The 16,366-nt window shown below is 41.9% G+C and overlaps 2 protein-coding genes across 3 annotated transcripts; both read left to right on the plus strand.

The window, feature by feature from the left end:
• Window positions 1–5,022: 5,022 nt before the first annotated feature.
• On the plus strand, window positions 5,023–11,347 carry LOC129594619 (fibroblast growth factor receptor 3-like). 2 transcript variants are annotated; one of them, XM_055491367.1, is made up of 7 exons: window positions 5,023–5,838; window positions 6,116–6,414; window positions 6,875–7,437; window positions 8,912–9,130; window positions 9,210–9,604; window positions 10,685–10,908; window positions 11,018–11,347. In XM_055491367.1, exons 1-7 carry the CDS (start codon window positions 5,572–5,574, stop codon window positions 11,226–11,228), a joined length of 2,178 nt encoding a protein of 725 aa, XP_055347342.1. In that variant the 5' UTR covers window positions 5,023–5,571; the 3' UTR covers window positions 11,229–11,347. The 2 variants fall into 2 exon arrangements, with proteins under 2 accessions (XP_055347342.1, XP_055347343.1); XM_055491368.1 differs by having other exon boundaries at window positions 5,712–5,838; window positions 6,113–6,414.
• A 984-nt stretch (window positions 11,348–12,331) lies between these two features.
• LOC129594637 (rhodopsin-like) lies at window positions 12,332–13,850 on the plus strand. Its single transcript, XM_055491388.1, has 3 exons — window positions 12,332–12,463; window positions 12,774–13,364; window positions 13,629–13,850. Exons 1-3 carry the CDS (start codon window positions 12,332–12,334, stop codon window positions 13,848–13,850), a joined length of 945 nt encoding a protein of 314 aa, XP_055347363.1.
• The last annotated feature ends 2,516 nt before the right edge of the window (window positions 13,851–16,366 follow it).

The following is a 16,366-nucleotide window of genomic DNA, read 5'->3' on the forward strand; positions in this document are numbered from 1 at the left end:
TGATTTTTGTACTGCACGTTGCAAAACCGGCCGCCTGAAGCCAAAAATAAGCGTAAAAACATCATTAACACAGTTCACACACAACAACAAAAGTGTTTTGAGTTTCCGGCTCTGTATAATATGATCTACTCAGCTCTATTTTCGGCCGACAGGCACAGCTCTACAGCCGATGCGTTCGTATTTAAAAAGGTTTGAGAGACTACAGGAAACAGCGGGATATTTTTTCTCATACATGTACAGGGAATCAAATAATATTATTGGTGTATCAGATTTGGTGTATCAGATTGTGGACAGCGGTCTTCAGAATATAAGTACATATCTACAGAGTTACCTATACAAATTTTCTCCTAGTTGTTTAATCACTGAACTGCTCCGCCATGTACCAACCAATGATCTGGATCCTTAGCGTGATTATTACCTTGGGACTGTTAACGGTAACGTCCGAAGCTAAATCCTGTCCGACTTTAATAGAACCACCAGATCCACCGGGTCGCAAAAACGCCATGAACACTCCCGGACCAAATCAGTGCTTCAAAAATTCCCGCAAAGTAGACGGCGTGGAGCATCAAGGATGTCGGCATGACAGCGATTGTAAGAAGGAGGAAAAGTGCTGTAAAGTGTGGAAGTTCAAACATGACCCCTGTGTGTCCATCTGCCGCACACCTGTCTGACCGTTCTTCTAATTTGCTACGACAGTGCTGGTGAATTTCATCGTGCCGGAAATGAAAATTATCGTCTCCTTATCGATTTCAACAAATATCAACGAATTCTAAAAGGAGTCATCCGACGCCTTTTTTACAAATCTTTCGTACTGTATAATCATTAATTGTAAGTGTACGGTACGCGTAGGACGTTCTGACACAGTACGATGGTCCCTGAAAGCTGTATCAAGAAGTTAAGAAAGATTTCTTTGCAACGACTGCGCCGAGAAAAATATTAACTTTACGGTAAACAAACGCTACAGCACCAATAGAAAAGCTATGCTATATAAAATATGAAAGCACATAGAACGGTATATCGCCGGCATCTTACTATATATGGGCAAATAAAGAACGGAAATTTGTTTTAAAGGCCTGCACGTTCATTGCCCTTCTATACTTCTATAGACAAATAAGTTATGCAACACTTTGTACACTGCCGGTTAAGGCAGTGTACAAAGTGTTGCAATTTTTTCATTATAATGAATTAAGGCAATTTATAATGAATTAAGGCAATTTTTTCATTATAATGAAAAAAATCTGGATTAATTTCGGAATAGTTATTTGTGGATTAAAGCTAGGTAAATTCTTACGTAATTATGTACTAGATAACCTCGTAAAGCGTTACGAATAATTAACGATTATTTGCGCATAATTAAAATTAAAAGGCCGCAAACGCCTCCATTGCTACCTAACCGCTCTGGACGGTAACCTTTTCTCGTATACTTCATCATACCGCGACATATTTGGTGCGGGTTCGGTTGGCGCATAAATGTCATACAAATTTCAGCGACTCGTACATCTTTAACCTCGCAAATGGCATCCCGCGTGCACATGGATGCTCTTTTATGGCAACCTGTAGCTTTATCCCAAGCTCTTCCTGGAAATATTCTTTCCTTCTCATGAGATCTAGAGGAAGGATGAAATACTTACACGCTTCCCGAGTATACAGTATTTACTTTCATAAGCGATAAAGAGAAATTTCGTTTCCAGCGATTCGCAAGTGAATGTCATGCAGTATTTGCAGACTAGTATATTTATATAAACTGCAAGGATGGTACAGACTGTACAAATTAACTGCATTTGACGGCAAAGAGTGGTACTTTAGTCTTTAGCTTGTTTAGCTGGCCTTATACAGTGGTTCCGTAAAGGCATATTTCTTTGTACCGTGTGCCTTGTCTTCCTAATAGTTACTGGAAGAGTGTTTGAATTTTAGAGTGGAGTCAACAGAATGCACAGAGGTAGGTAATTAAGTACAGTTGGGACTTCCGTTATAATAATTATGATATTTGTATTATTCGTAACAAGTACAGAGGGTGAGCCATCCAGGTTGTTACACTTTCAGCACAAAATTCATCCTCAGTTTACGGTTAAGCTTACCACAAATCTGCTGATCCAGTTTGATTACTAACTCTTTTAGAACGTAAAACATGTAATTGTTAGTGAATGTCAGTTATTTGTGAGCCGCGAGATTCCCAGTTCTGACGCCGATCAGAGGAAAAAACTCCGATCACGACTTTCCACTTCATGGTTGTTTTTCAGAGCGATTGTAAATCAGGGATTGGCTTTTTCTAGTCCGATTGTTATTTGAACTGTAGAAGACGCTTGGTACAATAGGTTGATCTACAGATATGGTCGGGCAATTAGAATCTAGATTCAAGGGAAACAAAACAGATATTTGGTGTACTTCCTGATATTCAGTTTTAGTAAAATGGCTTGTCTAAGCCGTTAAAAACTCGTGGGATAAAGTCAGAGCTTTTTAAATTGTTGCGACGAAAACAAAATTGAGTTGAAATATGTATCTAAAAGTTATTCTGAAACTTTGAGTAGAAACGAACGCTTGGTATCGAAATGGCAGGGATTTTAAGGACTTCATTGTCAAATTTGGGATACGACGTCCAGAAAAACCCAGCCGCTGTTCCGATCAAGGCCGAATAAGTTTTATATGAAGGAGGTATGAGCGGGATACACTTTCATTATTATATCTTTATAATATATGGTTCACGGAGTTTTTAAAAAAAATTTTATCTGAGAGTAGTCGCAGTTTTGAAACGCAGCCTCCGGGAGCCATGTTTCAGTCTTTACAGTCCTGAAATTCCGAAAATTTTCTTGGCCAGTCCGGAGTCTGCTTAAAAGAAGCAAAATATCCTTGGCTATCAGAAAATGTGTTTTGACAAACTGTAGCAAACCCAAGGCATAAAAAATGTTTATGACCAGTGTAACAACCTGGGTGGCTCAGTCTCTGTACATGTACTACGTACATTACTCGTATATGCCCTTTTTTTCTTATGATTTTCGACGCGATTTTTTTCCGTATTGTATTTCCGCATTGTTTCCGTAACTGCAATAAGGGATTTCTGGTTTGTGCGTAATACAAGTTTACTTTTAATTTGTTTGGTGCAGCGTGATTGTAGTGTTGTACAACTGCCGGAAGCCAAACGTAGCCATGAAAACACACCAAATTCACATAAACAAAAATGTTTTGAATTTCCTGCTCTGTGTATCTAATCTGTATGTTATTCTATGCCCACTAGCACAACATTTACAACCGCAACTGCTGCAATGTGCTCTGATTTAAAGAGACTTGAGAAACTATAAATGATATTTGGTTGTTTTCTCCTACATTTAACAAACTAAATTCTAAAAGTGAATTGCTGCATTGCATTGTGAACAGTGAGGCCTAAACATTAATTACAGTAAGTACGTACAGATTTAACTACATAATCATTGTCCTATCCCTCCAGTCATAGAACTGCTTCGCCATGTATAATCCTGCTATCTGGATCATGAGCGTGGCTGTTACGTTGCTCATGTTAACGATGACGGCCGAGGCTAAATCCTGTCCGCGTTTAGTAGAACGCCCTAATCCACCGGGTAGCGGCAACTCCTTCAAAACTCCCGGACCGAATCAGTGTTTTGACAATTCCCGTAAACTGGACGGTGTGGAGCATCAACGATGTCGGCATGACAGTGACTGCAAGAAGGAGGAAAAGTGCTGCAAAGTATGGAAGTTCAAACATGTCCCCTGTGTGTCCATCTGCCGCACAGCTGTCTGACCGTTCTGCTCTGCTACGACAGCCTGGTGAATCCCACTGTTGCCGGCAATGGAAATTATCGTTTCCTAGCTAACTATAAATTTTAGGGAATTCCAGTAACAGTCATCCTATGCTTGTTTTACAAATTTGTTGCATATAAGGGATGTTCGGTAAAAATATAATATTCTGGCACAGTGCGATCCTCGCCTCAAAGCTGTATCGAGAAATAATAAATTTTCTTTGCAACGGCCAGCGTAGAAAAAAACTATTACCTTAAAGAATGTAAAAGCCACTTACAGAAAAGTATACTTTATAAACCATGAAAGCACAAGCAACAAAAGTGAATGGTAACAAAAGAAAAGAAATCTGTTAAATTTCTCGTGTAGAAATTTTTAAAGATTGACCGGCACCATTTCAACATAAGCCCTTCTTTTAACCATCGACGAACACGATCTGTAAAATTTGTAAACTGTCAATTTGATCGCTAAGGTGGAACAAATTTTGTCTGTGGTTGAAACAAGGTTTTGCATAATATGTATTACATATACGTGTATTGTAGATAAGCTTATAAAGCATTACAAATAAGTTACAGAGTACGATTATACTCGTACGCTCGCTCCTTTAATTAAATTTACAAAAGCGTTACCTTTTTTTCTCACAGTTCCATGAAGTGTTTAGACAAAATGTCCGGCTTTTCAAGCTTTACATAATCGTACTTAACACAAATTTTTGCTTATACGAGTAGATTTACGTGTATGCTTACTTTGCGCTTTGGTCCATAAAATAAGGGATTTCCGTGTACCTTGTACTTAGCAAACTCGATGTACGCATTCTGACGCCAATTTGAGTATGCATTCCTCTGTTTATTATAAAATTACTCAATATTCAACGGTTTCAAAATACCGGACTAATGAAATTAGTTCCCGCATAACCGTGCCCAAGCATTACTTACATGCAAGGAATTTACAAATCAACCGCATGTTTGTTTGACCGGCTTTCGCGAACATAAACAAACCATCCTGCTTGCGACTGACATCGCGTCTTCTGTGAAAACTTTCACCGTGGTAATTTTCCCGCCGTTCATTGCAGTTTAAGCTGAATGAAATACAAACAGCACATTAACCGCAAATGAAGCGAAGTACCGGTATACGATATTAATATACAGCACAGTCACACATGTCTTTTTGCGATCAGATAGGAAGTTTGCGGCGTGATATTTATCGCTGAATTATTAAGTACGCCAATGTGCACTGCTATAATAATGTACCGGCTCGCGTTGATTGTCCATGTTGATCCGCTTCGGGGATCAATTACGATGCATATGCCGGCACGCACTTCATTAATTAGAAACTTGTAGCGCGCGGCAATCAACAAACACAGCAATAGGTTTCTGAAAACACAGACTATCGTGAAGCGTTGTTGTTACTGCCAAACATGCAATGCGGCCGCGAAGTGTGCCTTATCGTCATAAAACTTTATTGTCCAGATTGGAGAGAGCCAGATGGTGATTTTAGTGGAAAACTCTCACTTTTATCCATCGCATGCTGATTATCCTTACCGGGACGAAGTATTTTAAAGGCTGACGTGTTAGTAATCTGGAAAATATCAACGAGTGTTACATGTTCCATCGGAGTAACGGAAACTTCCAAACTGCCATTGAATGAAACATGTGCTCATTTTCCCGAATATTCGCATCATTTTCTTCCTTATGTGAAACAGTTATTTCTTCGAATATCCAGACCGGCTGAATACATTTTCGGATAGAAATAATTCCGGTTATTCGTTGTGATGTGCAAGAAATTTAACAGCGGAAGAGTACAACATGGTATTGCTCCGCCATGATGACGTCAGTTTTCCTGCTTTATTCCGGGTGTTCTCTTTTGCTGGCGCTGAGCGCAGCGACAGATGACACACTCTTAAGGGAAGTATTTCGGGATGACTTTGATGGTACCGCCGTGGATCTCGGTAAATGGTTCGTCGCGGATATGCCCACGGCGTTAGGCTCCGAACTGCAGTATTATGATCCGCAGAATGTCGCTGTGCAGAATGGCACGCTGACCATTACAGTGAAATACGTCGGCGACCAAAACCACAAGGACACACAGGTATGTTAGTCCGATTATTTAATTAATTTATTAAAAATTAACAACGACACCGGAAAGTACGAATCATTTCGCTAGGCTTCCGTGCTAGCTGTCATTAATAATTTTTAATGACTAAAAATGCATTTAAAATTAAACTTAAAACAAAACAAATATTTACAAATATATCTGTATGTGACTGTTATGTATAGAATAAATGCACGGAGTGTATATGATCGATAATTTGTCGGCCTAATTTCTATTTCTTACGATATGTGGTGAACCAGTTTAGTTTTAGTAGGATGGATTTTTTGCAAAGCAAAATTACACTTCCGGCATGGCGTACACCATGAATAAATTCCACTTTTTGTACGGTGAAGTGGAATGGCGCGTCAAAGTTGCCGGCGGCAAGGGTATCATATCCAGCGCCTTTTTATTCAGTCCCATGTGTACACCGGTAACTACGAACTGTAAAGGCCACTGGCCACCTTCCGCCACGGTCATCGGTGTCGACGGAAACGACACATTCGCCGGTGAAGTCAAGGCCGTCTACTTGAATGATAACAAATCAGTGGTGGCAACTCAGAAACATTACACAAGGTCAGCACATAAAGATCATGATGTTTGATGGTCAGCACATAACGTAAATGAACCTCAAGAGGATATTGTCGTTTTAGTTTTGACTGTTTTTTTATGGAGAATAAAAACAAAACTGTTTATTCTGCCGAAGGTTGGCCGAACCGAACTGCGCGACCAAGAAATTTATTATAGTACATAACTGAGTTATATACTACAATAAATTTTTCTTGGTCGCGCAGTTCGATTCAGCCAACTCCAATTTTGCTTTGATTAATTAGTTTTATAAGTGCCTATCATGAAATTAAAATACTTCCTTTAAAAAATTGTACTTAAATTTATAAAACTGTACTAAACATACGTGTTATAATCGTACGTTCGTACGCTGACTTTTGAAATAATTATTGTGCGGTTTCATTGCTCACCCCTATGTTCGGTTATTTAACTATATAGTAGTATTGTGAACACGTTTGTATGTACATAGTTCGAGCGACCTGGCTCAGGAGTTCCATGTTTATAAAATGGTCTGGTCGGAAACCTATCTCGGGTTCTTTTTCGACGGCCGGGAAATCCTCAACACCACCGAGCCCAACGAGATCCCCTCGATCAGCATGCAGCTGGTGATGAAACTGGCCGTAGGCGGACCCTTCCTGTCCGCTTCCCACCCCGACGCCAGCACCGTTTTCCCGGCTCACTTCTCCATTGATTATGTCGTCGTGCGACAATACCCTAACCAAACATCCTCACTGACCCAGACGCAACAGCAGGGTGGCGATACATCGATCTTGGCGCCGGTTCTCGGTTCGGTCATCACGGTGGTGGTATTGCTCGCATGTGGTGCCGGGATCTGCGTGACGGCGTGGGTGCGTAAACGACGCCGGTTATATGTGGGCAGTATGCGTAAAGGCAGCAGTTCCACGGATCGCAGTACACTGGCCGGGTCGGAGGTTAACCTGGCGTATATACGCACGTGCAGTGGAGAAGTTGCCACGGCGCTGATTAATTATGTGCGACTGCTGGAGGTTCCCTTAGCTAACATCCAAATGAGTAAGCAAAATCAGTTCCGCAAAATCAACTGCTTGTAGTTGTACGGATGAGCATCAAAACGCTGGAATCGTAGGCTGAACCAATATCAGCACGATACCGCTGATTTATTCAAATAGTTAAAATAGTTATGCGCATATAGATAATAATTTTTAAAATATGCATGCAGGTATTCTATTCATCGTCACTATTTATCCAGTTACATGTACTATAATACTGTATAACGATCAGATTGCATTATTACTGCAAGTTGGCGATAAATGGATGGCATATAAAATTAATATCGGCATGCAGCACTTTTTTTGCATATTAGCGCTATCAACCAAATTCTATTCATCTAGTCGTTGATGCTGTATGTTCACTGTTCAGTATCCTCTCTTTATTCACCTGTGGTACATCGCATTGTTACAGTACATAATCAAAAAACATCACAATTTTACAACATTAAAACTTCGTTTAACTTTTCTGCTCCTTCCATTGTTCCCAAAACTGAGGCCGCGTTCCCCCGCTGTATCGCCAACGACAGTCGTTGACGTAGAAATTCATGGGAACGCTTCTCCCCTGTCTGCTGTTCTAGTCGTTTGCCCAATTCTTTGATAATGGCGATGGCGGCCGGTCCCCAAGGGCCCATTGTTTCAAAAGCTATCGGAGCAAAGATATACCTGCCGAACAAGTACGCATACAGCTGCGCCTTTTTTTCTTCCGCTTCCAACGCAGCTGCGCCTGCGTTTGACGCCGTAGATTTAATGTGGGAAGGCGCAACAGTATCCACGCAAGTGACATCCCACGCTAAACACATCCCTCTCTGCCAGGCAAGGTTGTGCAGCCGTCAGGGCGTCGTTCGGAAGTATGTGACGCTCCGCGGGGCTCTAACTTCGCAGGGATTCCAGCTGACACTAAAGAGCGGCACACGATGCTGTTCAGTTCGCCATGTCGCGGGTGTCTACCTGCGGAAAATGCGCACGAAAGACCGTGGTGTCCGTACTTATCAACGTGCTTATGACACTTCAAACATTCGTGGGGTTCGCATATCGCCACTCCCAATCTCAGGCCAACTGAGATTTTAAGAGTGTCATCGTCCACGAGGTTGCCAATATGAGCGGAGGGCAATGCGTTTAACCAGATGCCAGCTTCTGGTTTAGACTGAGCAAGAAGGCGGGCTTTGTTAAGGTCATCATTGCGGAAAACATCTAGCAGCGTGGACAACGACACGTTACACAAAGGCAAGTCCCATGTCTTCTGCTGCTTGCGGAAGTTCGCTTCCGGTATTTCAGGTAGACGAGCGTTCTTTTTCCACAGCTCAAGTGCGCCTGTAATTTCAACCGCCGCATGGCCAGGAAGCAGTAAAGCCACCAATTCGGAAACGGAGTGAATCGAATTGGTGGCTGTTCAGTATTGTATTGTTCTACTGTAGTCTTGTGTTATAGGGCATAAGTAATAAATACGTACACAGACCATAATAGAAGTTGTTTTGCAGGCAATGTTATTTTGGGTAAAGGCGAATTCGGTGTTGTGCGGAAGGGCTTAGCACGCTTGAATTGTTCGTATGTATTTAATCCTGTTGAAGTGGCCATCAAAATGGTGCGAGATAAAAATAATCCTGATCATACACGCCAACTAGTGGAGGAAATTAAAATGATGTCCAAAGCAGCCCGCCATCTAAATATATGCAATCTACTGGGAATTGTATTGAAAGGTATCATTCCTCATCCGTTGCGTGCATTCAGATTCATGGTTAACTACAAGGCACTGAAGGCAGACACCAATTTTTGTAGGAGATATTCTATTGTTGCTGGAGTTTTCCAGATATGGTTCGCTATTGCAGTATTTGAAGGACCATCGCGACAGGTTCTATAATCATACCAGTCCCGACGGTGACCTTCTCTTTTATGATGAGAAATACGCCGACAGTTTAGAACGTGCAGTAGATGCCGAAGCCGTCAACGGTAGCGGCGACAGTAAAATATACGATGGGCGGATCCTTGCAACACGGGATTTAATCAACTTCGCATTCCAAATCAGTCGCGGGATGGAATACCTGGGAACACGTTCGATTATCCACAGGGATCTGGCTGCTCGTAACGTCCTGGTTTGCGATGGACGAGTGATTAAGATCTCCGATTTCGGGATGTCCAAGCAGATGGCTGAATACATCCTACTCGATCATCAAGTATGTGTTAGTGCGCGCCAAGTACATATAGGGATTAATTTGGCAATTTATTTTGGCCGCTTACGTTACTGAAGCGATGATGCTAGAGCACCTTCAGTTCAGCGGCTAGTTAAGTAGGTTGGAAAAACACAAAGGTTACCGATGCAGTTACAACTGCGATTAACGGAATCAGGAAAGCATCGGATCACAAGCCCAATTTATTTGACATTTCCGATTGACCCTTATGTATGAACGAAAGAAACAGATATAAAGTTAAAACTAATAAAAAACAAGATGGCTAGATTCCGATAAATTTGCTGACATAATACCCGTACGCGTATGGCGAGCTGACCAGAACAACCTACTCATCCGCACAGTTTTCCCATCCCCATTTTTTCCCCCATTTCCCGTTTATCCTTACTAAAAATGGTATGGATGGGAAAATGATGCTTAAAATATGGAAACAGATTATGGGGAAAACGAAGAAATTGGCGGAAATGGGAAATTTAGAAAATAGGATAGAGATAATGATTTAATGTACATTTTTACAACCATTTTTAAAAAAAATTCAGATTCAAAATTCATAAAACCATCGACACCCTCACGCCGTCGCACGAGATCGTGATAACTTCTAAATGGTAGGATCGAAAAAAGTTCGGGAGAAACAACGGTAAATTCACGCTTCGCGTGGATAGCTGACTGCTAATGACATTTCCCGTAACCCGGCGACAAGAAAGTCATTGGTTGTATGTCTTATTTTTTTTTTTTGAAAAGTGAATCGCTGAAATGGAGATGGAAGAAAATGAGTCTGAACGAAAAATAATGGAACAGAAATGGGTTGGAAAAATTGTAAAAAATTGGGGTATGAATGGGATCTGGAAAAATCAAAAAGAGGCAACCTTTAGAACGCAGTCACAATTTGGTAAACCAATTAAACAGCATTACTTCCCGCTATAGCTATCATTACATACTGCTGTAACGCAAATATCTTAATAATTACTTTCTGGTGGCATTGGCTACATAATGTAAATGCGGTGTTGCGTGCTCTGAATATGTGCAGATGGATCATTCCAAATGTAAAAAGGGGAATATTTTACTTAGGCTGTTTTACCGGTTCGCTGGATGGCACCCGAATCCATAACCGACAAGATTTTTTCGGCAAGATCGGATGTCTGGTCTTTTGGTGTGGTAGTCTGGGAGCTGTTCACGCTAGGAGAACTTCCTTACGGTAATACCCGCATGGACATTGCCGAAGTGGTGGAGCATCTCACGGCGCTGCGCCATGGCAGTCGTCTAGAACGACCCGCTATTTGCCCAACACCAGTGTACGTTTCTCCCAATGCGTTTATCCACGTGACCAGTATTACCGTGTAAATTACAAGAATAAAAAAGATCATTAGTAAATATGTACTCCACAAACGGCTGCTCTTCCAGATACGCGTTAATGCAAGAGTGCTGGCACCTTGATCCCGGACAGCGGCCGGATTTCGCACAGTTAACGCATGAGCTGGGCGATTTCATTGGGGACGATTCCGTGTCACCGTATTTGTGTCTGGATATGTGTTACAACCAGTTTAACTATGAGCACCGAGATTTACTGGATGGAATGGCCAAAGAACCCGAAAATACTAGCACTACCAGTTAATGTTGTTTTTTTTCTCGTATATTCCTATGTGTTTATTTATTAAAAAGCCTGCTAAACCGTTGTTATTGCTGCAAACAGGCAACCGCAGTAGAAAGGCCGATATAAAAATTGTTATGCGGTTAAGTTGACCTTTGAAAAACGTTTCGCGTGCAAGACGGCGAAAACCGACACCAGTATGCACCAAAAATGAGAGTTAAATATTATGTTTTACTAAGTTTACCATTATAATTATTTAACCGTGGACCGTAATAAAATTTCAACAATAATGGGACTTTAAAATCTAACTGTTCATCTGCAGTAATCGAGATGGTTTCCGCCCCGATATAATTGTGCTAGCAGAAGAAAGCTGCGCTAGACGATGGCATACCACAAGTCACAAGAGCGAATCATCGACGCCGAGTCTGATGAGAGTGTCACAAAATAGAGAGGCATATAATTATGATCTGCGTCGGCATACGTCAGTCACTCTTCGGTTTGCTGGGACAATATATCCCGCTGTTCTAATCATTATACACCGGCTTGATTCCAATCTCAATTAATTCTTTACGAAGTCGGTGCGTTTTTATAGCGTTCGGTAGGGCAGTCCATTGATTTTTGCGTGCATTCTGACTTGGTTTCGTCTCGGTCCGGAAATTCAGAAAAGCCTTCCACACACCGCTATTTAATTAAGTTCCATGTACTGCTTCGATAAAGTGAACAGCATGCGCTGGGGTTCCTCAGCAATTCTCAACATTGCGTGTTGGTATGCGCGCCGTATAAAGGATATCTTTCTGCGTCAGCTCGTCTACTTGCAAATTCACGGAACAATAATATCCGTAATGTACTGCTGTTTCAAGCTTCTCGTATTCAATCTTACGCTTTCTCTACAGCACGGTTTTTCACACTTGATACATTGATAAACATTTCGAAACATGGGTGTTCATGACGCTAATCAGACCGACATTAGCAGCCGCACCTTGAACACAACGTTAGCATGCTTGGGGAATGTTACTGCGGTGTCTGACGCGCAGTTGCTTGGGTGGTACATTCTCTCTATGGTGTTCTCGATTACCGGTGCCGTACTTTGTTGGTTATTAATCCAAGTGATCCGGCACCGTTGGACGATGACAACCGATACCGCTGTTAAGCGCAACGGCACCAAGCTGTTAGTGCTGCACATGGCCGCCGTGGAGATTCTCATGTGCGGAGCCAACCTGCCCATGAACTACACGCAGACCTACTTTGCCAGTTACCCGGTGGGAACCAACAAGCTAATGCTTTCAATGTTTGGTGCTATTTTTTAATTATTCTTAATTCTACGCCGTCTAGCATAAAGTGCCGGTGTACAGTTACGGTTACTGACATCAAAATTTCAAAGAATTTTTCAATAGAGTTCTTACAAAACCTGTTGCAAAATTGCAAACGATTGCTGCCTGATATATCCTTTGGAAATAGTGAAAGAAACATTGACATACATTTTAAAAATTAATAGTCTAAATATAATCAAAATTAAAGCGACCATCTCAAAGTAAAGCACGCGGCTATCGTGACCTTTTTACTTTACAGTCATCGGTTCTGTTGTGCACCTTTCTGCAACTCCCGTTCGGGATCACCCGCACCCTGGCCAACTGGACCGATTTCATCCTATCCGTAAACCGCTTATCCGCCATCGCTTTCCCTAATTTCTACCGGAAACGAATAACAAACCACAGCCTGAACGTGGTCTCGCTGGTCATCGTGTGGCTAATATCCACCTCCATCTTCATTCCATTCGCTTTTGGATGGGGCGCGCGTTTTCAGACTATGCCGCCACTATACGCCTGCGGCGTGCAGATCCTGGACGGTAACAGTATCGCCATAAAACTACACGTTTTTCTGACCACGAATATACCGCTGGGATTGACAGCGGCCTCTTATTTGGTTATGCTGATGCACGTCATGTACCGTCGCCTCGTGATGGGGCGTGCGCAACGTCTGCGTACGCGCAATCGCGCCGTGAAACTCTCATTAACGCTCTGCTTATCCGCTGTCTTGAGAAGCGTCTGTTACTTTCCCCATACAGTTATTTCTGCATATAACCGGGCACTCTTTGATGACCATCCCATGCTTGTGGCCTGGCTACGCACCGCATTTGCATTTGGCTACGCCGGAAATCCCGTAAGTAATTTTTCTGTATCTAATAATTCTTGGTAAAACCGTCAGGATGAGTGGTGCGTCTACTACTCCCGGCCAAAAAAGGCCCATCGCAGTTCTGCTCGCTCGATTGTTTTGTACGTTTCGACCCTATGAATTCGGAGTTTCGGATTATAATGAATTTCGAATCCGCAATTTCGGCCGAACGCTTTTCGCCCAGACTGCGTAACTGTAGCCGAACGCTTTTGGAATGTACTGAAGTACGGTATGAAGAGTTTCTATATTTAGGTGATTTTCTTCACAGTTCATCAGGAATACCGTGCCGCTTTAAGCCAATGGTGGGCAATTTTCGTGCATAAAGCGTGGAAGAAACCGACGGCTGTTTATCCTGTTATGATGGAGCTTTCGCACAGATCCAAGGATTTGGCAGCTGAGTCGAGCTTTAAACAAGGAATGGATGTGGGCAACAGCGCACAAGGCTCCATAAGTGTCAGCAGCAAATTTCGATGAGCCATGAACAACTACTGCTGATGAATTAAGGCTATACTAACAATTCCCCATTAAAACCCGCGCACAATTTATGTAGTATTGCTTTTGTTTTAGCTCTGACCTTTTACAGCTGTGTATTTGGTTATATAACAGCAATCTTTCCGCTCCAACTGGTTGTCAGATTAAGGCTTCAGGTAAAATTAACAGTGATTCTTCATTTACTGACTCTACAATTCATGCAGCGAAAGCTCCAAAATTCGCACTTGACTCCCGTATTTGCAATTCTTTCTATGTAGATACATAAAATGATTAGAATATACATCAGTAGAGAAAGCTGCGCATCGTTGAATTGTATATCAGTTGGTAAGACTGGTTTTCTGCCATTCCGCTCGGTTGGTGCTGTCCTTTCGATTCCATTTCGTGTAGAACAACTAAGTAGCTTACCAATAATCCAATTATCTAGTAACCATCAAACGTGATGAAATTCGGTAAAATTAGAGACCATCGCGATCATTTTAAGTTGCTTTGGAGGCACTATCTACGCATACTGTGTGCACTAACCGTCCTAAAGTACGTCTTACGCAGCATTACGCTTTAACAGTCATATTACATATTATAATTAGTCATATAACATATTAAATTCATTAATCATTTAACAGTCATAATACATATTACATACATATTATAATTAGTGAGATGATGAGTTACTAGCCCACGACTGTGGTTAGCGTTTCTTAACTTTATCGACCTTTAGTAAAATGACAGTTGGAAACTTACCGACAGGATTAAATCACTGTTTAATGCCAGCAAATACCAAGCGGTGAAATGAACGGGATTATCTCGCAGGCGTCGCACCGTCTTGGTGATATCTTGATACAGAAACTGACTCTTGCAGTCCAAGGTTTCCGCAAGATTGTTCAGTAAACAAACAATTGAGTGAGCCTGTTAAACGGTGAGGAATTCGTAAACAGAAACCGTGTTCTTACGGTATACAGAAAGTCGAATTACCCACATAATTAGGCCTTACGATTTGTTGAAATTGAATATATAGAAAGTCTTTGCTGCAAATTTGGTTTATTCGGGGATACACTGTAATTTTCAGGTTTACGGTCGGTTAACTGAATTTACCTTTGCATACATGTAATGAGCAGCAACTAGTTGCTGGGCTAGGGTAATGAAACTTCCCATAGCGCAGACCGTGAGGAATAACTTATCCGGTACGGTATTCAAAAACAGAATTCCAAACCGTGGCGGCGCAATGCCCATAACGGCGCTAATTAGGAGAACCGCGACCGCCATATTGGAAGCAAGTGAAACCAGATTGAACGGGGCGAATACTTCGTCAAGTTGGGCCACCAGATTCGACAGGGTCAGATGTCGCATACGACAGCTGTGTATTTCCTCTACCAGCTGTTCATAGGACAAACAGGCACCGGAATACGCATCAACGTTTGAGGCGATATTGTTTTTAACATCATCAAACGCGACGCCCAGTGTCAATGCAAAGAATGAGAACAATGTGGAGAACCAGGAAAAAACAAAGATCGTCATCTTCATTACAAAGAACTGTGGAACCAGCATGTACGGTGCTCGGTAATGCTTGTCAAAAATCGTTATTTTTGTGTGCCAGAGTTCCGTGGAGCGACTGTAGCTAGCATAGAGAATAAACAGAAAGGCCCCCAAAAATAATAAAATTTGTGCGATATAGATGTACTGTGGACGACGAGAGGACAGCGGATGCCGGTTGAGATACCGGGTCATGGGGTCTTTTACCGCTACCAATATTTTACAGTCATAACTAAGCTCCGCTACGCAGAAAAGACAGGATACAACAGGGATAATGAATATGAGAGCTACGATGGATGTTTCCATATACAGCGTTGAGTTTGCCAGGGCATCAAGATAGGTTACAATGTTAGCGAGCAAACCAGTTAGAAGGATTAGCGACATTGTAAACAGAACGAGGAGAGATCCTGGCGTCACACGCAAACCGTCTTTTGTCATTCTCCATGGATTCATCCCTAAGACCTGCATTGTGCGCAGGAAGTAGTTGTAATACATTTCAAAGGAACCGATTTCGAGCATATCTGCTTGGTACGGTACGAATCAAATGCGGTGAAGAGCTACACTGCTTGACCAAAAAAACGTTTGATGCGCGTTTAAGTTTCGGCTGCATGCTCATATAGCACTCGAACACGCACGAAATCTCCAGTTACAGTTGTCACTTACGAATCAAAATGCTTTGTTTTTCAGTTACGGCCCGATACTAACCAGCTGTTCCTAAATTGACACTGAATGACAGTAACGACAAAAAAGAAGTTGCGTACGCCAATCCTTAGCCTATTTGATAGAACCCGCAAAGCACTATCAAGCATCAGTGGTCATAAATGACTCACAATCTAGCTGAAGAAAGGTCAATGACAATTTACTGCAGCGTACGATAGGGCCATAAGAAACGTGGCGTTTCAAGCCTGAATGTCAGTTTATTTCCTTCCGATCAGCTTATCAACTTGTTATCAATCAACTTATTTCAATCA

The sequence above is a fragment of the Paramacrobiotus metropolitanus genome, unplaced genomic scaffold (genome assembly GCF_019649055.1).
Source record: "Paramacrobiotus metropolitanus isolate TYO unplaced genomic scaffold, Prichtersi_v1.0 Parri_scaffold0000070, whole genome shotgun sequence".
NCBI lineage: Eukaryota > Metazoa > Tardigrada > Eutardigrada > Parachela > Macrobiotidae > Paramacrobiotus > Paramacrobiotus metropolitanus.

Excerpts from the sequence above, each read along its gene's own strand:
- LOC129594619 (XM_055491367.1), top strand. The coding sequence starts at position 5,572 with ATGATGACGTCAGTTTTCCTGCTTTATTCCGGGTGTTCTCTTTTGCTG. Across the intron at positions 7,438-8,911 it reads CTTAGCTAACATCCAAATGA|GCAATGTTATTTTGGGTAAA; the intron begins GTAAGCAAAATC and ends GTTGTTTTGCAG. Across the intron at positions 10,909-11,017 it reads GCTATTTGCCCAACACCAGT|ATACGCGTTAATGCAAGAGT; the intron begins GTACGTTTCTCC and ends CTGCTCTTCCAG.
- LOC129594637 (XM_055491388.1), top strand. The coding sequence starts at position 12,332 with ATGACAACCGATACCGCTGTTAAGCGCAACGGCACCAAGCTGTTAGTG. Across the intron at positions 12,464-12,773 it reads CCTACTTTGCCAGTTACCCG|TCATCGGTTCTGTTGTGCAC; the intron begins GTGGGAACCAAC and ends TTTACTTTACAG. Across the intron at positions 13,365-13,628 it reads TTGGCTACGCCGGAAATCCC|GTGATTTTCTTCACAGTTCA; the intron begins GTAAGTAATTTT and ends TTCTATATTTAG.